The following is a 26,762-nucleotide window of genomic DNA, read 5'->3' on the forward strand; positions in this document are numbered from 1 at the left end:
CTACCAAAAAAAATTTCGGACTAAATTACCCCTGTATAAATAGTGAAAATTACCAAAATTTTCACTTTTTCACTCATTTTCACTTATTTTCACGCTGCTGTAAGAGGGAATTTTTTAGCCCAAAAACCGGATAACCCAGCTTCCAGATTTCCGGTTCATCAGACGTTGAGAAAGTAAGTTTTTTTTTTTAAAATATCTCAACCGGATAACCCAGCTACGGGATTTCCGGTTCTGATTTTTTCTATTTTACATAGCCGGATAACCCAATGATGGGGTTTCCGGTTCTTTATGTCTCAGCCGGATAACCCAACGAGGGGGTTTCCGTTTCTTATAGACCGTAGCCGGATAACCCAGCCTTTGGGTATCCGGTTCCTTTTTTTTTTGTTTTTTTTTTTGTTTTTTTTTGTTTTTTTTTTTAATATCATTTTATTTAATTGTTAACCATTTTATTTTTTGTTTTTTAGTGGTTCGAAGAAGAGGAGGTGCGATCGACGGAATGCGTCAAAGAGGAAGACAACGTCGAGAGGCAGATGGCGAGGGAGCTGCTCCTGAGGTTGATCCGCAACATCCGGCATTTCCCGGAGGACCTACGGATACATCATTATTGGTTAGATATCAGAGGCACGTTGCATATCATTTATGGTTGGGCGAGGTACGTAAATATTTTCTTAAATGTTTTTTTAAATTACATGTACTTATATATTAACATATATTACAAATTATTTTCAGGAGAGACGACCAAAGCCGACCTTAAAGGTTGCTGCACATGGTAGCAAATTAATAGGATGGGTTCCGGCAATGCTCCCAAGGCAGATGGAAAATTGGTTAGTTGCATCTGGCCTTTCATCTTTGCAGCATACTAGTTTGTCGAGGGTAGATACGCATCTATTATCTGCTTTTGTTGAGAGATGGCATCCTGAAACATCGTCATTTCATATTCCGTTCGGCGAGATGACCATCACGCTAGACGATGTTTCTTGTCTTCTTCATGTACCGATTAGGGGCCAGCTGGTTGACCCCGATGTTGTTGTCACCGATTATGATGCCATCCATCTAGCTGTTGAGTTGTTTGGTGTTTCACTGAGTGATGCAACTGAGGAGGCTTCTGCTGTAAGGGGTCCTTATTATAAATTAGATTGGTTGAAGCAAGTTTTTGAGCAACAAAGAGGGGCGAATAACTTTACAGGCGCTATGAGAGCATACATGATGTTGCTATTAGGTTGTACCATTCTTGCCGACAAGACGTTTACTCTTGTCGAGGCAAAATATCTTCCACTTTTGAGAGATTTGAATAATTGTGGAAGCTATTGCTGGGGGGCAGCTGCACTGGTTACTCTGTATAGATACTTAGGGGATGCCTCATTTTATTCATGCAAGCAGCTTGGCGGTTATGCCTCTCTTCTTCAGGTTTAAAATTTTACTTATTATTTAATTATACTTAATATCTAATATTTTAGTTTAATTTAGTTTATTATAATTTAGTTTAATTTATAATAGTAACTTTTACTTTTGTTTCAGTGTTGGATTCATGAGTACTTTCCAACTGTTGGAAAGAGAGGTACTTCTGGGTTATTTGGCATTGATAGTCCGATGGCTAGGGCGATGAAATGGGAGTATAGGCAGGGGACGCAAAAAGTGGCTGACATCCGAGCTATGTTAGATCAGTTGACTCCTCACGATATTGCCTGGCGCCCTTTTGAGGATCATCGGGTGCACCGTCCTTTTGATGATATCTGTTTGTATCGGGGTGGTTTGAAGTGGTTTGGTACTGTAGTTCTATATTTACCCGACAGATGCTTGCGTCAGTTTGGATACAGACAGTACATACCGACTGCTCCTCCTAATGTAGACACACTTGATGTGGATGTTGAGTGGGCTACATATAGGCAGAGTGTGTTGCAGGTGACCCGAGCCCACGATGATCCCCCAGCTGTGTTTGCCACCATACCATATGAGACAGACGATGATTATTTGGCGTGGTATTATACGGTGTCACATCCTATATTGAGAGCACCAAGAGGTGATCAGCCGATGGAGGTACCAGTGCCTGTCTATGATGAAGGACCGTCAGACCCGAGATTATCATATATATCTCATGAGCTTCATCATTACTTACAGCGTCATCAGGCTGTTCCTGAAGACGAACAGTTTTTGGAGATATTTAGAGCACTCAGACTTGCACAGGGCGGACCATTACCTAGGGAAGGTCCAATTACTTATGACCATGAGTCTGATTGATGTCACATTATATATTTATATTTATGTTTTAGTTTGAGACTTATGTATTGTTATGAGACTTGTAGACGTATGTGTTATTATAAGACTTGTAGTTTGAGATTAATTATTTATAATCTATTTGGCAACATATTAAAATCCAATAGTACTAATGTTGTAATATCATAAAATCAATCTAAGCTGACATGTTTTGGTAGTATAGGCATTAGCCGTTGCCAATGTTGTAACCGCCCGGCAAATCCTACCATCCAAGAAGTTGCATCTTTTGTGCGATATTTCGTCCAATCAGTTGTGACAGGTGGCAACGGGAATCCTTCATTCATGTTTACCTGCACATAAAATAAATATCAGAAAAACACGAATAGGGATTGAATGTACGAAAAAGGTGTTTCTAACTACCTGAACCCAATGATTTCCATTGACAAAGCCGATACAGTAAATGGATGCATTAGGTGAATGTGCACTCGTCATAGGAAAGTAACTCAAACTAAGGTGACCTAAAGAGACGAGAACAACATTATACCGATTAGCTATTACATAGCCCAACTCAGGTAACGTCATCCATTTATTTGGTGGTTGTTGACCTAAAGTTTCTATCACTAACGATGATCTCACTGTTGGAAGGCGTTGACCAAATAAATCCTCATACAACTTGCTTCTAGGACCTATAATCTCTTTCTCCAAATCCCGACGAACCATTGACCATCCATCTGTGCCATAACCATGCAAAGATGCAATGGCTCTAAAACCACAATTTCCATCATCTCTTACATCAACAATGTCATCAATAAATGGTCTGATGTAATCTGGAAATTGTACAATGTATTTATCAAATTCTCTATTTTTTGAGGTTTGGGATAGTTGTGAATATAACCTCTTTGAAGATTTTTGAGAACTCAAATGTGATTGATCAACATACTCATATCCTGAAGGATCACGATAAACATCATATCCCACAGGTCTCTTCCCTTTTTTCTTAACCCCTCCTTTGGTTTTAATTTTTTCAGGCGGTGGACACATCTTTGTTGTAGATGGATAAGCAATCTCACACACTCTGCTTTTTAATGCTCTTTTTCCGACAACATCTGATGACCTCCACATTTTCCAAATTTCATCAATTGCATTTGTCATGTCTATTTCTGATCCATCATCTGCATCTATATCTTGATTTCCTTCCATACTTAGTTTCCTCCAATGAATATGAATAGCCTCTATTGGTATCGCATCACCACTCAATGTATATCTCCCTAACTCACAAGCACATGGTAACCCATATACTTTTCTATGAGTACATCCGCACTTTTGCGTATCGGTACCCACCATGTCAATCCTCAACCACTCTTCAGCAATCTGCCTCAATGCAGCTCTTGATACTGAACCACGCAAATTTGAATAAAAAGGACTAGTATGTGCATGCTCAACTTCATAAAAACTCTTCTGGAATGAAGCTCTAATGTTGCCCACTTGTATCTTGATGTTGTCATTCATAGCCTCCCAACATTTGCATAAATCACCTAAGCTATTCTCTAACATTTGCTTAAGTTTCCAATGCGCAGACTCCACCCTTTAAATTAAAAAAAAACAACTAATTATCTGTAATATTAATATAAAGAAACAATGTCGATAAAAACACATAAACATACCTATTTGTTGTTGTGTTGCCCAAATGTAACACTTGATTGATCCATGCTTCGACAAATCGATGTCTGTGCGGTGTCAACCACGTGTCATTCACATAATCAATAAAACCTTTGGAGTCAACACATGCATCCTCAAGTTGTTTCAACCGTTGATGGTACTCCATCTCATCACTAGCCTTTATCAGTTCAAACCACATTTTCTCCACTGTTTCTCGCATATCATCCACAACATGTTCCTTACACCGTGATTTCACGTTTTTGTTGATGTGAAATCGGCAAAGCAAATTAGCTGTCTTTGGGAATATTGTTTCAATGGCTTTCATTAAAGCAAGATCTCTATCAGTCAAGATTACTTGAGGACAATTATCCTGCTTGATAAACAACTGTTTCAACTTATCCATTACCCAACAAAAAGTCTCTGTCTGCTCAGATTCCATATAGGCAAATGCAACAGCAAATGTTAATTTAGTTGATGTCATACCAACTATTTCAAACAACGGTTGCCTGTACTTGTTTGTCTTGTATGTGCAGTCCATAATCAATACAATAGGAAACATATTCAACAACTTCACTGAATCTGGATGTGCCCAAAAAATATCTCTCACAACTTCTGACTCATCCTTTTTCCTACTCCAGTAAACATAACCTGATTCTTCAACCAACTTGAGCAATTGTTGCATTTCTGTTCTAGGACCCCTTATGTCTTTTTGTATCTTACTCTTATGTTTGTATATTTGCGTGATCCGAGTGACATTCTCCGGGTCACGCTCTTGCAATGACAATAATATGTGTCTTGGTGGAACATGGCGTTTTGTCAAATCAACAATATGTTGCTTATCATCTGTATTTAGTCGACTTACGAAAGCATGACCTTCAAATCTATCAGGTAAGCCGTGGTTGTGTACTCCGCATTTTACATCGATCTTCCATCCAGAACCATCTTTCGACGGTGTTGACCTGATTTTGAAAGGACAACCACATCTCTTACTAGCACTTTGGGTTTCGCTATCTGTTTTTTTGTATTTTCCACCTCTATCACAACCAAATATTAATTTATCACTTCTTCCTCGCTTGCCTGTTTTGATATCTGAACGAGCTATTATAACTGTTACTTTATTCCTGATTCCAACGTCCTTAATCCAACTGATCGCCTCTTCTCTTGTAGCAAATTTTTGACCAGTTACAAAAACATCAGTTGTATCCACACATGTTTGAGCTACATCGCATTTCTTCAAAGGAGGATCCACACCTAAATATATATAATTAATTTAGTTTAATATATAATTAAAAAAAATAAAAAGTTAAAATAAAGTAATTTAAAAAAAAAAGGAAAAAATTAAAAAAAACAAGAACCGGAATACCCACAAAGGGGATATCCGGTTGGGAAAACTTGAAATGTAACAAACCGGAATACCCATACATGGGATATCCGGTTGGGAAAAATTGAAATAAAACAAACCGGAATACCCATCCCTGGGATATCCGGTTGATAAAGGTTTTAAAAAAACAAACCGGAAGACTTCATGTCTGGTTATCCGGTTCTGACGAGGTACCAATCTCCCTTTCTCCTATTACCGTCCGTACAAACAGTAACAATGAAAAAAAAAATCAAAAATTAAAAATTAAAAGTAAAAAAGGATAAAATTGGAATTTTTAAAAAATTGTCGGGGTATTGGAATAAACGTAGGGGTACAGGGTATAAATTACGCTGGGAAGGTGCTTTTCTTATACTTTGGGCCCATTTTTTGGTATTGAAATGATAACCCATTGAGAAGAGATTTATTTGGCTGAATATATATATTAAACTACTATTATTTTTTTTAATTTATATTAATGTAGTAATTTTATAAACTATCTATTTATTTTATATGCAGAGACATATAAAATAGCATCTGTATTTATTTCATAAATAATTTGAGGAGAATTATTAATTAAGTGAGATAGAGTGAGACATTAAATCAAATTAGATTTGATTAGATTTTCTTAGACTAAAGACGGAATAAAATTAGACTAAAGACAGAATTTAAAGTGGAAATTGAAAAGTAAGAGATATAAGGTAAGTGTTCAAAGAACAAAATAATAAATAATGAAAAAGAAATAGAGAAAAGAGAATTGGAAAGGAATAAAAAAACTTAAAAACGACTAAGAAAAATAAGAGAAATAAAAAAATTATAAATAAGAAAGAACGTAAAGGTAATATTAAGGGTCTGTTTGATAAAAATAGCGGTTCACTGATAAGTTATCTGATAGTTTATAGTTTATGGTGGATAATTTATGACGGATAGTTTATAGCTGATGACTGAGACTGGTTGTTAATAAGTTGATTAAAGTACTTGATAAAATTACTGATTCAACTAATTTATAAATGTAAAATGACATAAAAGATATTTAATACATAATTATTTTATTTTAAATTAAAATAAAATAAATTATAAAAGATAAAAATAGATATTTGTTAAAATAATAAAAATAAAAATAAAAAAAGAAAAAAATTATAAGTTATAAGGTAAAACGCTATTTGAAATAGCGTATGAAAAATACGGTATAAGCTAGCAAAATAAATATAAGCTTGTGATGAAAAGATTGTTATTAAACAGATCTAAATTGTCATACGAGCTTATAAGCTATAAGTTATAAGCTATAAGCTCAAAATTGTGTTTTGCCAAATAGAGTCTAATGGTGTGTTTGATAAAAATAGCGGTTGGCTGATAAATTAGCTGGTAGCTTATAGCTTATGGCTGATGGTTGATGACTGATAGTTTATAGCTTATATCTGATGGTTGAGACTGATAGCGGATAAGCTAACTGAAATGTTTGGTGAAATTAGCGATTCAACTAACTTATAAATGTAAAATGACATAAAAAATATTTAATATATAATCATTTTATTTTAAATTAAAATAAATTATAAAGGATAAAAGTGGAATTTTGTTAAAATAATAAAGATAATAAAGGAAGAAAAAATAATAAGCTATAAGCTAAAATGCTATTTGAAATAGTGTATGGAGAATAAGGTTTAAATTAGCAAAATAAGCTATAAATTCGTAATGAAAAGACTAATTCTAAACATGTCTAAAATATCATATAAACTTATAAGTTATAAGCTCAAAAGAGTGTCTCATCAAACAGAATCTAAATTGACTACTTTTCACTAAAAAAATATTTTAATTATTTAAATGAATGATGAAAATGTAATTATATTTTTCGATGATACGAGTCTAAGAAGACCAGCCAAAATATATCATATATTATCCACAATACATTACAAAGTACGTAATATGTTTAATAGTGAAGCTCATAATCATTGTATTTGAAGTGCTCACCTCGATGTATCAGGATTACACAATGTTGTAGTTTATTTATGAGGCCATGCTCAAAAAACTAACATGTCACTTAGTCAAGTATTTATAAAAAAATAATGTGCTCGCTGATAAGTGCCAAAATGTACTTATTTTGTGTATGTAAATAGTGGCACTTATCGATACTTTTGTTAATACCGTTTGAATAATTCCCCGTTTTGTGTATAAATACGTATACTTTGTGAATAGTTGCATTTTCATATACTTTTATACCATTTGATAGTTTTTCCTATGTTTTTATAGGTATTCATGCTTATTGGAGCCTTGAGGAATAAAGTGTCAAAGGCACGGCTTCGATTTCGCAATTTTGGTGAAAGCCCGCTTAGCCACCGTCAAGCGGACTTCCAAAGACTCAAAATAAGGATGACCAAAATCATCATTTTGGTTTCCATTCATTCATTATTGGATAGAGCATTGAATAAGCTTTCCAACGCTTCGAACCGGGCGCAATTCGGAGTTACGGTTCTCGAGTTATGGCGGAAACAAAATCTGATTTTTAGCAGACTCCGCTAAGCGGAGGGGGTCCGCTGAGCGGAGCTCCAGCGGAGCAAATCAGCGTCTGGAAGCAATTTTGAGTCCGCTGAGCGGAGGGGGTCCGCTAAGCGGACCTGCTAAGACAGCAGCTCGTTAAAAGGGGCCAAAATCACATTTTTAGGTCATGGTTTGGGTATTTTTGAGTCCCAACACCATCAACTTCATTCTTAGATCAAAATTGGCTTAGAAAACAACTTCGGAGGTTGCATAAGGATGATCGGGGGTGGATTGAGCGTCGAACGGAGCTGACAAACCGGGAGATTTTCGGTTCATTTCTCTTCTTCTTTGTGTATTTCTCTTTGGTTGGGTTTTGTTTGTATATTTACTTGAATCTTATGTATATTTACCGATTATAATGTTATATTTAACTTGCTTTACAAATCTGTGTTGATGTTATCTTGGATTTTTGCTCTATGCTGGGGATTTGGGGTGCTTTAGACATAAACTTCTTGAATCCTTATCTAGGATGATAATCTGTTGGTTCTGAACTCTAGAGATAGATTTAGAGCTAGCATTCACCATTTGTATCTGTACGTAATGCTTTCGTATTTGAGCGGTGCGCGAGAGATCGCCGACGCGAGAATACGGATGTGTCGCGGGGAAAAATCGTTATCTTTTTTCGGGATGAGACACCTGATGCCTTCTTTGGGCTCGAGTGCTCATAAAATGATTTTTCTTTTGTACGGACCAAACTTTTTATTGTTTCCAAAAGAGGAAAAGGAAAAAAGTTGCAATAACCTTAAAAGTGGGGGAGAGATCTTTGGGTAAGAGGGTTGGTTATACGAAGGGAAGGTATTAGCACCCAACGTATCTATAGTACTCTATAGGTTTCTTTGTTTTGTTTATTACATTCTTGTTATGGTGGAGGTTCTTGTGAAATAGGTGGGACCTAAGGTGTTTGTTTGATTATGCTCGCAAAGATCATCGCGATCCTCTGCATACATATCCCTTAGAGGGAATCAGAGCATCTGTAGCTCGGGGTCTACGGGTGCTAAGGTTTGAGTGGTTTGAGAGAGAAGTTTTGCTCGCCAAGGAATAAGACCTTGTGCCTACGTAATCTCAAAGGGATGTTGAGAAAGTCAGAGCAATCGTAGTTCCCACTTATGCTAGTGGAAGCAAAGGATAAGAGACAAATGTCATCTAAATGTTCGATGTATCTAATCTATATCATCACATACATCTGTTTGTTTTTGTTTGAAAATCTTTTCATTATAAGCCCGGGGCCATGCCGCTTATGGCGCTTAGAATGATAAAGATGTTTTTGTTGTTTAACCAGCCTTGTGGCAAAAACTTTCAATGAAGTCAGCCTTGTGACAAAAAGTTTTGATTAATCAGCCAGCCTCGTGGCAAAAGTTTCAATGAAGTCAGCCTTGTGACAAAAACTTTGATTAATCAGCCAGTATGGTGGCAAAACGGTTTGATTGATTGGCCAGCCTTGTGGCAAAAAAGTTTGATTGATTGATTGATTGATTGTGATGATATAGAAGAGATACTCCTATCATAGAGATGATAAATGTCTAATCTCCTAAGGTTTTTTAATTTGGAGATTGGGGATGCTTATAAGAAGCCCGTGGGTCCTTGTACGAAGCCCAAGAGGAGGCTATCCGAGGGTCCTTGCATTGTAAGCCCAAGAGGAGGCTATGGGAGGGACAATCCAGGGTCCTTGCATTGTAAGCCCAAGAGGAGGCTATGGGAGGGTCACTCGTTTGTACAAAGCCCAAGGGGAGGCATGGTATAGTTGGTTTGAGCTCTTAGAGCGATTTCACCGGGAAACCATACTCTATGTCCTAACCTAAACTAGTGGAGATTCTTTGCACGAAGCCCAATAGGAGGCTATGGGGAACCTAGTGTTGTACTAAGTTGAACAAGCACACATATCACACATATGAACAAACATGAACAAGTATGAACAAACATGAACAAACATGAACAATTATATATATGACAAAGTGTGTGTATATAATGGAGTTTATGAAGGAAATATACCTGTAAGCATGATCCATTTGTATACATTGGGCTCGGGACTCACACTCGGGGAGAGGTCCACTTGAGTTTATTCAAAGCTATGTAAACAGGTATTCACAAAAGGGCTTGGGACTTATACCTACATGGAGGCCCATGGTATTTTTTTGGGAAGATTTAAAGAAAACCTTCATTTTTTATTTGTTATTCAAAGTTAAAAATCAAACTGATCGAGATATGTACAAAAAGGTGTATGTACAATGAAATACCTAATTTCATGTACAGGAATGGGTATGTACAAAAGGGGTTTGGGACTTATACCTATGTGGAGGCCCGTGTTTTATTTTATAAAACATGGTTGATTGTTGTTTTACAGACGCGTCGTTTGAAAAACTGTTTGAAAGTTTTTGTTATTTTGAAGAAGTTTTATTGTTTAAAAACTGTACAAAAAGAAAAGAAATGGGACTTACACTCTCTAATATTCGAGAGGCCCCACTTCGTTTTGAAAATCAATTGATCAATTAAAAAGGTTTAATCAATAGTTTCAAAAAGAAATGGTTTATCGTTTTTGAAAAGAATCGCGATCGCTTGTTTTTAAAATGATTTGAATTTGACAAAAATCAACTTAATTAAGTTTAAATCAAATTTTAATGCTCAATTAAGACCTAAGTGATTAGGGTTTGATAAAAAATATTCACAAGTGATTAGGTTTGAAAATGAAATGAAAAACAAATATTTAAAGTATTTAAAAACACTTAAAAATGTATCATTTTAAACCTAATTAAAAACACATTAAATAAATCTTTTTTTGTGATTTTTTTTGATATTGTCAAAATATGTATATTAAATAAGAGGTGTGTAAAAAATGAAGAGAAAATAAATTAATTTGATGGGTTAAATTAATTGGTGAAGTTGTGAAGAAAATAGAGAAAAATAGTGATAAAAAAAGGTTTTGTCTTCCAAAGGGCTTGAACCCACGCCCTTGTGTTTACTACTCAAAACATGAACCAAGCGAGCTGCGCGTGCAGCTTGTTATTCATACGCTTCCAATGCATTATATTTTAAAACAAATATTTGAATTCTTTGAACGAAAAAACGCGCCAAGAAAACAACCCTAACTGAATTTTGAACTTCTTCAAATCTGTGTTGTTTTGATCGATCAAAGGGTCTATTTCACTCGGTTTTTCACAAGGAACATGATGGTGACCTTTAATTTCATTTATTTTCACTCTAAGATCATTAATTTTCTGATGAACACGAAGAACCCTAATTCTATGATTCAATCTGAAATCGCGTATGTGCAAGTTATGATGCAATTGATTGAGGGTTAATGATCCATATGTATGCAGAAACATGATGGCAAAGCAATATTTCATTTATGATGCGTGTATGTATGAGTTTGAAGTTCAAGAGAGCTTACCTTAAAAATGGCAAAACTGGAAATCGAATTCTGCAAATGAGGGATTCCAGATGTTGTTTCTTGATCTGAACACCTTTAGTGGACCTTATGGAACATGTTTGGATGCCTGGAACAATTTGAAAACCTCTTGATCAATCCATGGTACTCGATCTGCAGTATGGTTCAAGTGAGGATCAAGCTTAGTGATTTTGGTGTTTCAGATCATGTATGATGGTTGGAACAGTTCATATATGGTATATGGAATGTGTTTGGATGATTAGCTTGGACAGAATTGGCCTGGATTTGATTTTGGCATGATAAGGCTAGTGTTATGCATATTTGGGAAGTGAGGTAGTGATTCTGAGTTTTTGATGTTTTTGGAAGGTTTCAAAGGTTCAAACAACATCCATATGATATTTGGGAAGTGTTGGAAGCATCACTTTACTTAGAACTTCAAAGATTTAGAGGTTGAGAATTTTACCTCTTTTGAAAACCATGAAACTTGCATTCTAAGAAAGGAAGAGAAAACCTATGTTTATGAGGTTTTGGTGTGAATTGAAGAGTGATTTGCACCTCTATTTATAGGCCAAGAGTTCTGAACTCAGACCTTTGCAAGTTGATCAAGAATTGGTGATTTGGCTTAAGAGATAAAAAGGAATCTTTTACATTTAATGCAAAATGGTTAAAGTGACCAAACCATGGTTAAAACTCAAGCTTCTTATCCTCTTCTATTCTGATCTCAAATCAGAAAAATATCTCCAATTATTGCCTCTATGCATCATTATTTGGATCATTTGGCAAATTGGCTCATAACTTAGTGAAAATGGCATGAAATTTCAAGTGAAAAGTTCACTAATGTCAAAATTCAAAACCATAGCTACACTTCAAATTTTTTCATGCTCTTGGACATTTTGGAAAGCTCATATGACACACTTCAAAACCCTAGTTGAAAGTTTCTTCAAGATCTTTAAGGAAGTGGGTGAAAAAGATCCATGAACTTTGAAGAAAATGAAGTTTTAAGTGAAATTTTCCAAAGATACCAACTTTGAAGCACCATATCTCTTAAATGGTTGATCTTATGGAAAAAATTTATATGTGTAAAAGTTGTTTATTGGATCCAAATCTACAACTTTCATGTTGGAAGTTTTTTTCAGTTTGTAGGTGAAATTTTGAGAAATTCTCTTCCAAAGTTTGGAAAAAACCATTGAAAAACACTTAGAAATTTTTCTAAGTATGAAAAGTCAAACTTTTGACTTTTGATTCTTGATTGATTTTCTTGATTTTCCTTGATCAAATGACTTCTCATATCATATATTGATGATTTAAAACTTCAAAAGTCATGGTTGACCAAAATTCCCCAAAAGTCAATGGTGATCTTGTACAGTGGACTTTTTCAGACGAATCGCGTTTCTGGAGATTTCAAATGAAACAGGCTATCCTCACCAAATGAATAGTATGAATGGATTACATTGAAGCATTAGAGGATATTGAGCCATGGTTTGAGTTGTGGCACCATGTCCTGATTAAAAAGTCAGTTGTTCAGTGAATTAGGTCAAAAAACCCTAATTGTCGACCTGATGAAATTGATGACTGTGGATCTTGAATTGAGATACAATTTCCATTGTATATTGTCATAGGGATTATTTGAGGATGATTGAAACCTTTGATTGACTTCCTGGGGATTTTTAGGGTTTCCCAAATGTGATCCCTGATTTCAGTCCCTGATAGTTCAAAAACCCTGATCTGAGGATTTGTCTGATCAATCTTTGTATAGGAGATGTTCTGAGCCAATGGATTAGGTCAAAATGATGCACTTGGGGTCTTGAGGTCAAGTCCCAAGTCTTTAGGTCAAATCCTGAGCAAAAGTCAGGAGTATGCTATCTTCAGTCAAAACCCTAATTCAGTCGATTCAAAGCTGTTGAGTTTGTTGAAGTGAATCTCTGGGGACCAAATGTTGGTTGTTTATGAAGATGATTCATTTGAAATGAAGGGAGAACAAAACCCTAATTGATTGTTACTTGTACTGATGAGTGATTTCCTGATTAAATCCTGCTGAGTCACAAGTAACAAACACAAGCTATGCAATTTGTTAGAGATGCAAATGATGCATATGTGTAATACGGTGAACTGACTTTTTATCGATCGAAATGTCGCGGTTAAGCATGAGTCGCCACCGACTTTTATTTTATCCAAACTAAATCAGAAAGGCAAAAAGAAACAGAAAAAACCTTTTAAAGAAATCTAAGTTCGGGGGGTAATTATGCAAAGGGAAGGTGTAAGGCACCCTTTGCATCCATGGTTTTCCATGGGCTCTTAATTGCTTTGCTCTTTGATTTCAGAAAATGTAGATGAAAAAGGAAAAATGGACTTTAGCTCGTAAATGAGCGTAGCCAGCTTTTGAAGAATTTTGAGAAGGAATATAGAAAATAGAGCATGGCAAGGCAATTAGGGGCAATTACCTTAAACTCAGATGATAGGTCTCTTTTTAGCCTTTCAGAATGAAAGGGTCTATCCTTGCCATAAGAGGGCAGGAAGCCTTTCGTTTGGAGGTAGAAGGGTCATCGAAATATCGTTCACCCAAAGACTGACCCATGCCATAGAGGGGCAGGTAGTCTAAGGGGAAGGATCAGAATAGCCTTTCGTAGGCAACCAGAAGATACCTCAGCCTTATTCGTGGGCAACTTCCGAGGGCCGAGGTCATGTTAGTGTGTCGAAGGCAGCATCATTTTAGGGTCTCATGACCTTTTATCGAGGCAACATGGCTGAGGTATCCTCGTATTCGAGGGACGTGGCTTATTCTGCAAAGAACACAAAGGCAACAGGCAACAGGCAACAAGGCAACAGGCAACAAGGCAACAGAGAGGTTACCCCAAAAGAGTGCGTGTGTGCAACAATCACGTGGTTAATTCAGTTATGTTATCTTGTAAATTTAGTGATTCTATGTTCAATTCAAAGGTTGCACTCCCTAGGATTACTAACCACGCATTTAAATAATATAATCAAAACAGATATGGGGGAGGGAAATTGTAACCAGCGGATCCCTTAATAGGGTTTGACATAAGTAATAATTAAAAACAGAAGAATAAAAGGTTAGAGTTTAGGGTTACCAAAAACGTAGCTTTGGCAGTCGACAAACCCTGAAAAGGCAGACAAACAAAAATAGAGTGAGTGTATGGCTAATTCATTGACAATTAGAGTTAACCCTAACTCAAGAAAAAAAATGGCAAAAGGAAATAAAATACGAATAAGGACTTAGCTTCGCATTTGATCTGATACGGTTGGCGGAAAGCCTCGGGAATAACCCTGAAAAAGGCAAGGCAGAGATAGTGAGGACAAGACAAACCCCTGATTTTAAAAGGAATTAAAATATGCTTTAAAGGTAAGGTACTTAGCTCTGGGTTTTTGATCAGGCGCGTTACCGGAGTGAACCATGTTGATAACCCTGAAAGGCAAGGCACAAAAAGACAATATTCAGTGTATTGGAATGTACCTCCTAAACCCTGATTAGGTATGATTTAAATAAGAAAATATGAATAATTTAATTAATTATTGGTCTCGCGACCTAATTAATTAAATCAGGATAAGAAAATAAAATCGAATGCAAAAATAATTTTTGTGAATTTTTTGGAATAAATAAGAATTTTTTTGAATAAATATAAATAATCAAATATAATTAAATAAATAAATACTATATATTAATAAATGAATATAAGTAAAGAAAACAAATATTATAAATATTTAAAAAATAAATAAATAAGTATATAAAATAAATAAATAAATAAATATTTATTATAAAAAAGTTTTTGAAATAAAAATATAATAGCTTTTATTTTATTAGAGAAGAAGGAAAGAAAGAATTTAAAACAATACATATATATATTATAAACTAAATAAATAGGCTGTATAATTAAAATTAAAAAAAATTCTGGAAAACTTAACTTTCGATTCAGTGTGGTATGGCTGCTTGTCATGGGACGTTGGATCTACTTGGCAAGTGATCTGGCGGTGGGATTTGCGAGGATGCACCATGGTCGCGTGTTGACTGGCCGTACCGGAACTGAGAGTGTACACCTTCAAAGAAAAATCTTGTAAAATAATGTAAGAGGTGAGTATCGAACTCACACCCTTTCATATGGGAATTCTTGGACGCGCTGCTTCTCCGCTGAGGCATATTCCATTCGCTGTTAGCATAATCACCATCGATAAAAATAAGTAGTAAATAATTCTAATAATTCAAACAAAACAAGCCCGCGCCCAGGTTACTGTCTTCTTCGTGGAGACTGTTCTTAGAACACCAACTTCCAGCAACAGTTTCTCCGTCGGGGCTAAACATCCATGCCCTGAAAACCTGCAAATCTCCACCAATAAACACAGAAAAAAAGCCTAGACTGTATGAATACGACCTCACGAATCCATTGCAACTGTTAATTTAAACTGAGATCGTCTCTAAACCAAAAGCCTCTTTCGAAGGGGATGAACCCTAACAATGGCGCTTGGCCATACCTGCGTCAATCCTCAAAGCAAAACAACCAGAAACGATCTATGCAGTCATATGAACAAGAATCCAGCATTAAATCATATTCATGATGCATAAATTGTAACAATCGGGAAAAAAAAGTTTTTGCGAACCGTGATAGCGATAAACGCGAATCAGCTTGCTTCAGACTTGTATGAGTATTTGGAACACCTCCTGGGATTGCTACGAAGCTTTCTTGATCCTTAGAATTCTTCGAATTGACTTCAATCGTGTGATCCGAATTTCAACTTTCTTGATTTTTTTGAAACTTTTGTGAAGAATTTTTGAGGCAGCCAATCCTTATGGGATTCGTCCAAAAACTCCCCTAAGTCTGATCCTCTTGCATTCTTATATGGCTTGAGTTTTAGGTCAACAAAAGAAGAGAAAATCCAAAATTGAATGCATTGAATCTTTGATTACAAATTACACCTAAACTTGCTATTTTGAAGCCAAACTCTTTTTAGTCCTCTTTCCACGTTTCCTTTGATCCATATAAGGGATATTGATTTGGTTTTTTTGATTTAAAAATTAATCATAGAATCCCTTACCGATTAAAAATGATTTTATTTAATTTATTTTGAATTTTAATGAATTAAATCCAATATAAATTGAATAATATCATAAAAACAATATTATTTGGCCAACAATTTGATTCAATCTCCCCCATTCTTCTTTGCACGGATTTGGAATGATTGTGGGGTGTAATTGATGATTAGATATGATTCCTTTAAGCCTTTGAATCAAATATTTGATTTTATTTTAATTTATTTGATTTTAATCCTTTTTAATTGAATAAAAAATCATAATAAATTAAATAAATCAAATATATTTGTGGAAATAATATTTTTGGTCTTGGATAATCATAAGGATGAGGATTGGATCATAAATAATTGGGCCTCTTTGCAAAGAAATCAATTTTGAAGCCTTTTCCTTCACATTTTTCCTTTGAAAATAACCCAACTTTGACAAGGCCTATCTCTCTCAATTTTAGAGGTATGGAAGTGTTCTAGGACTTTCTAGAAACCTTAGAGAGTCCTCCAACCAGTGTCTTTGGTCTCATATCAAAATGATTTTCCATGCTCCTTGTGTGTCCTTTTGAAAAAAGTGACTTTTTGTTGACTTTTGAGAAGAACCTATAATGTTTTGGTCCATATCTCCCAAATGAAGCATTTTTAGCCTTGGCATGTGAGAGTGTGTCTTGGAGCTTTGTGTATTGATTTGAATTTGGATAGGAGAAATAGTATGGACAAATTTTGGGGTATGACAGCTGCCTCTGTTCAATTATCTTAAACCTGAAGGTGTAGAGTGGTTTGTGTGCCAGTCGGTATCTGAAGGTGGAAGATGATTGAACACTAGAATACCAAGAAATTTGCCCTAGCTGAAGTAGGGACTTTTGTCGGAGATGGGCTTAAAGATGCCATCCAGGCCTTGAGAGAAAATTTATTGGAGATTGATCATGTCAGCACCGTTCGTGGTAACTGAATTAGATCTAAGTCTTTTGAAATATTCATGGAGGATGCTCGAAACTAAGTATCAGAACTAAATCGTTGTCTTGATTATCTCTGAACTATTTTCGAAATAATTGTCACAATTAAATCTCTATCTTGATTATCTCTGAACTATCTTTGGAAGATACCCAAAATTAAGTGTCAGAATTAAATAACTATCTTGATTATCTCTGAACTATCTTTGGAGGATGCCCAAAATTAAGTGTCAGAATTAAATAACTATCTTGATTATCTCTTAACTGTTAAGTATCAGAATTAAATCTCTGTCTTGATTATCTCTGAACTATCTTTGGAAGATACCCAAAATTAAGTGTCAGAATTAAATAACTATCTTGATTATCTCTGAACTATCTTTGGAGAATACCCAAAATTAAGTGTCAAAATGAAATCTTCGTCTTGATCCTTTCTGAACTATCTCTGGAAGATATCCAAAATTAAGTGTCAGAACTAAATCTTTGTCTTGATCATTTCTGAACTATCTCTGGAGAATATCCGGAACTAAGTATCAGAATTTAGATATATGTGTTGATTATCTCTGAGCTATCTTTGGAAGATATCCAAAATTAAGTATCAGAACTAAATCTCCATCTTGAATGAGTGTCAGAATTAAATCTTTGACCTGATTATCTCTGCACTATATCTAGAAGACAATGTTTATTTGATTGTAGAAGTAGGCTGAAAAAGGAACCTTAGTTTTATGCAATTTTGTGATGCATGTATTGTAATGTTTATGAATGAAAGTGTTATGCATAGGCAATGAGGCGTATGTATGTTATGTATGAATTTACTATGACACATGCTGTATGAAAGTGATTTATGCTATTTGGAGTATCTTGAGAAAATAAATCTCTGTATCATTGTGATTTTGTCGTTTGATCTTGTCTTGAAGAAGTACAGCTGGGGATTTATGATTCTTGCTTGGGGATGATCAGTAACTTGATGTACCCTGATAAAGACATTAATAAACCATGTTGGCGAAGAGCAAAGTGTTGGAGAACCAACAGTGTTGAAGATGTAAACTTTGTTGGGGAGCCATGTCTTTGTCGAGAGCGTTTGAAGATATCTTCTTAGTGATTACTCTGTGGGGATATGATCTTGTGAACCCATCTCTGTGGGGAGACATGGGTGAAAGTTGCCCCCAGTATTATAGTAACTACCATTCCTGGATTAGGTTAGGACACACCACTAAGTATTGATCAGATGTCAAACTGGACTTTCATAGATTTGCCCCTGCTAGTGAGGACTTTATGAAGTGTATATTGTAGGCGACATGCCCCTAGTAATCGTAAACTTAGGATAATGCCCCTGACTGTTTGGCTTTTGAGATATTCTTGGAATCTTGACTTGATTGCCCCAGATTGATTGGGAAAAACGTGTCATGCCCCCTTGTATACGTAGGAGACATTGCTTCTTGGAGTAATATTGTCTGTCGGGATAACTTTCAGTCATTAGTTGTATCCTGTGCAAATTCTCTCTGTTGCTAACATTTGAAATTATGTAGCAAAATTTGTTTAATAATGAATTTATGAGATGCAATGCATACGTTTGTCTTGAGTTTTTGAAAACACATTAAAACAAGAGCTGTAAAAGAGTGGTATTTGTAAAAACATGCTATTTTCGTAGAAGCGAAATATCGACTCAGCATTTTAGTAAACCTTAAGGAGTCGGGATACCTTTTTGGTGACAGTATACTTTCGAACTAACCATGCTTCAGTTAGGACTTTCAAGGGTTGTAACGTGGCTTGGTTCATGGTTTAAGAAACAAAGGATAATGGATCAAAATTTGATTGTACCCACCCCTCTTCGTGATGATCTTCAATCGTAAGCTCAGTTGATTCGACTTATGCATTCAGGTTCCAAGAGACTTTTGGATTTGTACCTTTGATAATGATGATGGTTCACAAGCAGAGAGAACTTTTGAGATGGCAGTCACTTCTTCCTTTTGGTAGTCACAACTTTGAGTTGTTCAATAATTTATTGACTTCTTTTTTCATCTTGTTGATATCCCTAACTTTTGCTTGAACCGTCTATTTTGAGCTTACAGTCAGCGGGATGCCTGGATTTTTGCCTAAGTCATCTTTTTAATTTTGACTTAGCAGGCTTTTCTTTGTATATATATTTTTTCATTTTTGTTTTTTTGAAAGATATTGACCGCCTTGCTTGATGATTGATGAACCATCATTGTCTTTTGATTGACATCTCCAACACTTCTTTGATGTATGCGAATGAACGCTTGTGATTGAAACCCTTGTTGAAAGGTGTACTGAATGATTCTCTTAAAATAGAATGCACAGCCAAATTAACTGAGCACTACCCTGCCCCAGGTTATGATCAAGGGTTTTAATTAGTACAAGAAAGAAACTTCTACTTCTTAGGCTCAAAGGGGTTGACGAGGGATTAACATCCTTATATCTCCACTATTTAGGAATTGAAACAATGCCTGTACATCGTCAGCATAGTCCGCTCAAAAGCATACTGTATGAGGTTGCGGTATCGTTTTCGTCATCCTCCCTCAAAAGGTATACAACTTTAGCAGGAGTTGAATTAGCACAAAACATATGCGGAATAAAGACATAATTAAAAATGAGTGATAACGAAATAATTTATTCAAGACAAACATATGCAATGCACTGATGATGATTATTAAAACAGATAATGTCTATCATGAGTCAAATGTTTAAACAAACAGAATAGAAATTGCACATGAAAGTAGATCTAATGATCCAATAGTTCGTCCGTCTAGATCTCAATCAGTCTTGTCATGACTAGGCATAAGAGCGGCGATCACCACAGGAGTCTCAAGAGGGGTGAATTAGATTTCTCCATCATTGATCAGATCTTGAATCTTATTCTTCAATGTCCAGCAATTGTTTTTTGTAATGTCCAGGACTGTTGGAATGGTACGCGCACCTCGCGTTAAGTTTATAGTCAGGAGTGGAGGTGTTAGCATTTTTAGGAGGGTCCCTCAGAGTAATCAATTCGATCTTCAATAGATGTTGTAATGCTTGAACCAATGACATATTGATCTCGGTGAATTGATGCTTGGGTATGTCTGGCTTTCTTCGTTGTTGTGGAACTGGTGTAGAGATTCAGAGTATCCGGGATTCGAGCTTCCGGAATGTATCTGACATAGGACATCAGAACGAGTTATTCATTAAACCATATCTGAAGAGGAATGCCAGAACGGGTCATACATTTAGACCATATCTGATGAAGGATTTCAGAACGAGTCATTCATTAGACCATATCTGATTGAGAATACCGGAACGGGTCATACATTAGACCATGTCTGATAGAGAATGCTGGCTCGTTAGAGTTGATGAGTTTTTTGATGAAGTTTTGGTATGTAAAAAGACTTGTCAGAATGAATCTTAGGCTTGATTATATTTGAGAGGAATGCTTGTCGGGGCGGAACCTGAAAACAACGTTAGAAGTATGCAATGTCATGATGCATGTGAAATGCTTTCAAGGATCTTTAGGTATTTAGTTAGCAACATTAGAAAATGATTTGGTCGCGTATTTGTCTGAAGAAATCTGAACTTTTTCTTTGAACGTCTTTCTTTGAGAATTAAGCTCACCATATCAAGTGGGTCATCGCCTCTGATTCGAGATACTTCTGAATTTGAAGATACATGGCTAGAGGAAAATAAATCCTCTTGCCCCTTGTTAGGTGCTAAACCTTTGAATGGGAAGGTATGTGGCTAGAGGAAAATAAATCCTCTTGTCCCCTGATTAGGAATTCAGTCTTTGATAAAGGCACCTGAAATTACGCGCCCTAAGTTCCTAAGATCCTTGAAAGGGTTAGTTGATCATGTTATGCTTATGATGTCATGATGTCATGATGTTATGCGAATGCAGTTCATTATTCATAGTGTGAGATAGTAAGGACAAACAAGTCCTTTCAACAAAACCTGCGAGGAAACGAAGGTTAGTAGCAAACACAAGCAAGTCGCACAAGTCACATAAGTCACACAAGTCACAAGATTTTGCCTTAAGGTTAGGCTTGCATGTAGTCCAGAGGTGCGTACCCTCCTCCTGAAGTTTAGTTGGTTCAAACCTGTCCTATATAAAGATCGGGTTCTAGGGAGCTCATATCATTGACCTTTCTCGAAGGCGCTTATCTCAGTTCGGCAATCGAATCGCCAACCGAAAAGGTCCTGAAAGTCCAGTCCATATGAGTGTAGCTTCGAGTATCAACCAACTTCAGTCGGAACCAAAGCCAGACATCTCGCTACTTTCTAATAGGCTAAAGTCAAGTTCGACTAAGGTTCTAAGGGCAAATTAGTGCTTAATGACACCACGCGGCAGCCAAGCATTTCCTCATGTCGGATCCCAAGGAACACCAGGACAAACCAATGTGTCACACTAACGATGGCCATCAGATCAACCACATCAGTATACGCTGTGCAGTCTCCTTGATCTCATGCCATATACCTAAGGTACTCCAATCCGGGTTAGGATCTTTCACACATCAAGATACCCAAAACAGCCCTGCAAAAGTAAAGCAAACAAAGCAAACAATAGAAAACATTTAAGTGATTCCTAAACTTTTAAGGTAACCCCTCTTTTATCGAAATTTATCCCCAGCAGAGTCGCCAGTTCTGTAATACGGTGAACTGACTTTTTATCGATCGAAATGTCGCGGTTAAGCATGAGTCGCCACCGACTTTTATTTTATCCAAACTAAATCAGAAAGGCAAAAAGAAACAGAAAAAACCTTTTAAAGAAATCTAAGTTCGGGGGGTAATTATGCAAAGGGAAGGTGTAAGGCACCCTTTGCATCCATGGTTTTCCATGGGCTCTTAATTGCTTTGCTCTTTGATTTCAGAAAATGTAGATGAAAAAGGAAAAATGGACTTTAGCTCGTAAATGAGCGTAGCCAGCTTTTGAAGAATTTTGAGAAGGAATATAGAAAATAGAGCATGGCAAGGCAATTAGGGGCAATTACCTTAAACTCAGATGATAGGTCTCTTTTTAGCCTTTGAGAATGAAAGGGTCTATCCTTGCCATAAGAGGGCAGGAAGCCTTTCGTTTGGAGGTAGAAGGGTCATCGAAATATCGTTCACCCAAAGACTGACCCATGCCATAGAGGGGCAGGTAGTCTAAGGGGAAGGATCAAAATAGCCTTTCGTAGGCAACCAGAAGATACCTCAGCCTTATTCGTGGGCAACTTCCGAGGGCCGAGGTCATGTTAGTGTGTCGAAGGCAGCATCATTTTAGGGTCTCATGACCTTTTATCGAGGCAACATGGCTGAGGTATCCTCGTATTCGAGGGACGTGGCTTATTCTGCAAAGAACACAAAGGTGTCATACCCCAATTTTTGACCTAAGATACCACCTCATATCATTTGCATATGCATCATTTGCATCTCTAACAAATTGCATAGCTTGTGTTTGCTACTTGTGACTCAGCAGGATTTGACCAGGAAATCACTCATCAGTACAAGTAACAATCAATTAGGGCTTTGTTCTCCCTTCATTTCAAATGAATCATCTTCATCAACAATCAACATTTGGTCCTCAGAGATTCACTTCAACAAACTCAACAGCTTTAAATCGACTGAATTAGGGTTTTGACTGAAGACAGCATACTCCTGACTTGTGCTCAGGATTTGACCTAATGACTTGGGACATGACCTCAAAACCCCAAGTACATCATTTTGACCTAATCCATTGGCTCAGAACATCTCCTATACAAGGATTGATCAGACAAATCCTCAGATCAGGGTTTTTGAACTATCAGGGACTGAAATCAGGGATCACATTTGGGAAACCCTAAAAATCCCCAGGAAGTCAATCAAAGGTTTCAATCATCTTCAAATAATCCCTATGACAATATACAATGGAAATTACATCTCAATTCAAGACCTACAGTCATCAATTTCATCAGGTCGACAATTAGGGTTTTTGACCTAATTCACTGAGCAACTGACTTTTTAATCAGGACATGGTGCCACAACTCAAATCATGGTTCAATATCCTCTAATACCTCAATATGATCCATTCATACTATTCATTTGATGAGGATAGCTTGTTTCACTTGAAATCTCCAGAAACGCGATTCGTCTGAAAAAGTCAACTGTACAAGATCACCATTGACTTTTGGGGAATTTTGGTCAACCATGACTTTTGAAGTTTTGAATCATCAATATATGATATGAGAAGTCATTTGATCAAGGAAAATCAAGAAAATCAATCAAGAATCAAAAAGTCAAAAGTTTGACTTTCATACTTAGAAAATTTTCTAAGTGTTTTTCAATGGTTTTTTCCAAACTTTGGAAGGGAATTTCTCAAAATTTCACCTACAAACTGAAAAAAACTTCCAACATGAAAGTTGTAGATTTTGATCCAATGAACAACTTTGTCACATATAAATTTTTTCCAAAAGATCAACCATTTAAGAGATATGGAGCTTCAAAGTTGGCATCTTTTGAAAAATTCACTTAAAATCTCATTTTCTTCAAAGTTCATGGATCTTTTTCACCCATTTCCTTAAAGAGTTTGAAGAAACTTTCAACTAGGGTTTTGAAGTGTGTAACATGAGCTTTCCAAAATGTCAAAAAGCATGAAAAAATATGGGGTGTAGCTATGGTTTTGAATTATGCATTTAGTGATCATTTTCACTTGAATTTTCACCATTTTTCACTAAGTTTCAAGACTACATGACCTATAATCCAAGTAATGATGCAAAAAAGCAATGATTGAGAGATATTTTCTGATTTGAGACAGATGGGAAAGAGATAAGAAGCATAGCCAATTTTAACCATGGTTTAGTAACTTTAACCATATGCATTTAATGGTAAGATTCCTTTCTATCCCTTAAGTGCCAAATCACCAAAGAAGAAGCAAGTTGCAAGAGCTTGGTATTCAGAAAGCTTGGCCTATAAATAGAGGTCATTTCCACTCTTCAATTCACACCAAAACCTCACAAATTATAGGTTTTCTCTTTCTTTCTTAGAATGCAAGTTTCTTAAGTTTCAAGGAGGTAGAAATTCCAACCTCCAAATCCTTGAAGTTCTGGCCAAAGTGATGATTCCAACAACTTCTAAACATTAATTAGGAAGTGTTTGAACCACTCACACACCCCAAATCACCCCAAAACTCAGAATCATCATCTCACCTCCATATGAACATGAAATGAACCTTATCATGCCAATTTTCATTCAGGCTCAATTCTGTCCAAACTATCACTTCTAACATCATCCATATATCACATATGAACTATCCAATCCATCACATATAGCCAATAACCTCAGAATCATCAAATTCGATTCATTCTTGAAGCTTATGCAGGTCGGGTACCATGACCATGCCCAGATGAATTCAGATGGTTCCAAGCATCCAGACACCTTCCATAAGGTCCATTGAAGCTATCCAGATCATCAAACAACTTCTGTAACACCTCTATTGCAGAATTCGATTCTCAGTTGGCCGTTTTTGAAGGTAAGCTCTCTTGAACTTCAAACTCATACATACATGCATCATAAATGAAAAATTGAGTTGCTATCTTGTTTCTGCACTATCACTGATCAATAGCCCTCAATCAATTTCACAATTCATCAATTATACACGATTTCAGATTGAAACTCAGAATTAGGGTTCTTAGTGTTCATCACAAAATTGATCACCTTAGAGCAAAAATAAATGAATTATGAGATCATCATCATGTTCCTCGTCCAAAACCGAGTGAGATAGACTATCTACTTGATCAATTTGGTTCAGTTTTCAGAAAATTCAAATTCAAAATGGGATTGTGTTCTTGGCGCGTTTTTTGGTTCATGAGTTTTAAAATTCAGTTTGAAAATATACTTTACCCAGCGCGTATTACTAACAAGCCACAAGCGTGGCTCAGTTGGCTTTTGTTTTGAGTAGTGACCTCAAGGTCACGAGTTCAAGTCCCTATGGGACCAAACCCTTCTTTTTATCACCTATTTTCTTTGATTTTTTACACAACTTTAACCCATTATTTAACCAATCAAAATAATTCATTTTCACTTCATTTTTTTAAACACTTCTTATTTAATATACATATTTTGACAATATCAAAAAAAATCACAAAAAAAAGATTTATTTAATATGTTTTTAATTAGGTTTAAAATGACATATTTTTAAGTGTTTTTAAATACTTTAAATATTTGTTTTTCATTTAATTTTCAAACCTAATCACTTGTAAATATTTTGTGATCAAACCCTAATCACTTAGGTCTTAATTAAGCATTAAAACTTGTTTTAAACTTAATTAAGTTGATTTCTTTCAAATTCAAATCGTTTTAAAACAAGCGATCGCATTTCTTCTCAAAAACGATAAACCATTTCTTTTTGAAACTTTTGATTAAACTTTTTTAATTGATCAAATGATTTTCAAAACGAAGTGGGGCCTCTCGAATATTAGAGAGTGTAAGTCCCATTTCTTTTCCTTTTGTACAGTTTTTTTCAAAACAATAAAACTTCTTCAAAATAAAATCTTTTCAAACAATTTTCAAATCATTTTCAAAACAACAAAACTTCAAAGAAACTTCAAAACTTTTCAAAATACCAGGGGCCTCCACATAGGTCTAAGTCCCATTCCCGTACATGAAATTAGGTATTTCATTGTACGCCTTTTTGTACATACACTTTTTTGTACATACCTCGATCAATTTGTTTTTAACTTTAATAACAAACCAAAAATGAAGGTTTTTCTTTAAATCTTCCCAAAAATACCATGGGCCTCCACATAGGTATAAGTCCCGAGCCCCTTTGTAAAAACCTGTTTACATAGCTTTGAATAAACTCAAGTGGACCTCTCCTCAAGTGTGAGTCCCGAACCCCTGTGTATAAAAATGGATCATGCTTACAGGTATATTTCCTTCATAAACTCCATTATATACACACACTTTGTCATATATATATAATTGTTCATACCTGTTCATGTTTGTTAATACTTGTTCATGTTTGTTCATATATGTGATATGTGTGCTTGTTCAACTTAGTACAACACTAGGTTCCCCATAGCCTCCTATTGGGCTTCGTGCAAAGAATCTCCACTAGTTTAGGTTAGGACATAGAGTATGGTTTCCCGGTGAAATCGCTCTAAGAGCTCAAACCAACTATACCATGCCTCCCCTTGGGCTTTGTACAAACGAGTGACCCTCCCATAGCCTCCTCTTGGGCTTACAATGCAAGGACCCTGGATTGTCCCTCCCATAGCCTCCTCTTGGGCTTACAATGCAAGGACCCTCAGATAGCCTCCTCTTGGGCTTCGTACAAGGACCCACGGGCTTCTTATAAGCATCCCCAATATCCAAAACAAATACCCTAGGAGATTAGACATTTATCATCTCTATGATAGGAGTATCTCTTCTATATCATCACAAACAATCAATCAAACTTTTTTGCCACAAGGCTGGCTAATCAATCAAACCTTTTTGCCACAAGGCTGGCTAATCAATCAAACAGTTTTGCCACCATACTGGCTGATTAATCAAAGTTTTTGTCACAAGGCTGACTTCATTGAAACTTTTGCCACGAGGCTGGCTGATTAATCAAAACTTTTTGTCACAAGGCTGACTTCATTGAAAGTTTTTGCCACAAGGCTGGTTAAACAACAAAAACATCTTTATCATTCTA

The 26,762-nt window shown here is 36.0% G+C and overlaps 3 protein-coding genes across 3 annotated transcripts; 1 reads left to right on the plus strand and 2 right to left on the minus strand.

Annotated features, from left to right (window-relative positions):
- Nucleotides 1-288: 288 nt before the first annotated feature.
- Nucleotides 289-2,272, plus strand: LOC131598410 (protein MAIN-LIKE 1-like). The gene is made up of 4 exons (XM_058871015.1): nucleotides 289-361; nucleotides 465-652; nucleotides 730-1,407; nucleotides 1,519-2,272. The coding sequence occupies exons 1-4, from the start codon at nucleotides 289-291 to the stop codon at nucleotides 2,236-2,238; spliced, it is 1,659 nt and encodes a 552-aa protein (XP_058726998.1). The 3' UTR covers nucleotides 2,239-2,272.
- Nucleotides 2,273-2,405: 133 nt separating this feature from the next.
- LOC131598411 (uncharacterized) lies at nucleotides 2,406-3,723 on the minus strand. The gene is made up of 2 exons (XM_058871016.1): nucleotides 2,635-3,723; nucleotides 2,406-2,564 (listed from the first exon to the last, which is right to left on the minus strand). Exons 1-2 carry the CDS (start codon nucleotides 3,721-3,723, stop codon nucleotides 2,406-2,408), a joined length of 1,248 nt encoding a protein of 415 aa, XP_058726999.1.
- A 552-nt stretch (nucleotides 3,724-4,275) lies between these two features.
- On the minus strand, nucleotides 4,276-5,297 carry LOC131598412 (uncharacterized). The gene is made up of 3 exons (XM_058871017.1): nucleotides 5,237-5,297; nucleotides 4,431-5,124; nucleotides 4,276-4,297 (listed from the first exon to the last, which is right to left on the minus strand). Exons 1-3 carry the CDS (start codon nucleotides 5,295-5,297, stop codon nucleotides 4,276-4,278), a joined length of 777 nt encoding a protein of 258 aa, XP_058727000.1.
- Between the last annotated feature and the right edge of the window lie 21,465 nt (nucleotides 5,298-26,762).

Source organism: Vicia villosa, linkage group LG4, assembly GCF_029867415.1.
Source record: "Vicia villosa cultivar HV-30 ecotype Madison, WI linkage group LG4, Vvil1.0, whole genome shotgun sequence".
NCBI classification, from domain to species: Eukaryota; Viridiplantae; Streptophyta; class Magnoliopsida; order Fabales; family Fabaceae; genus Vicia; species Vicia villosa.

Bases quoted from the DNA above. Each gene is read 5' to 3' on its own strand.
- LOC131598410 (XM_058871015.1), top strand. From the start codon at position 289: ATGTCTCAGCCGGATAACCCAACGAGGGGGTTTCCGTTTCTTATAGAC. The intron at 653-729 runs GTACGTAAATAT...AATTATTTTCAG, and splicing joins ATCATTTATGGTTGGGCGAG to GAGAGACGACCAAAGCCGAC. The intron at 1,408-1,518 runs GTTTAAAATTTT...CTTTTGTTTCAG, and splicing joins GTTATGCCTCTCTTCTTCAG to TGTTGGATTCATGAGTACTT.
- LOC131598411 (XM_058871016.1), bottom strand. From the start codon at position 3,723: ATGAATGACAACATCAAGATACAAGTGGGCAACATTAGAGCTTCATTC. The intron at 2,565-2,634 runs GTAGTTAGAAAC...TTTTATGTGCAG, and splicing joins ATGGAAATCATTGGGTTCAG to GTAAACATGAATGAAGGATT.
- LOC131598412 (XM_058871017.1), bottom strand. From the start codon at position 5,297: ATGTATGGGTATTCCGGTTTGTTACATTTCAAGTTTTCCCAACCGGAT. The intron at 5,125-5,236 runs GTATTCCGGTTC...ATATATATTTAG, and splicing joins ACCGGATATCCCCTTTGTGG to GTGTGGATCCTCCTTTGAAG. The intron at 4,298-4,430 runs GTTTCCTATTGT...GAATCTGAGCAG, and splicing joins TCAGTGAAGTTGTTGAATAT to ACAGAGACTTTTTGTTGGGT.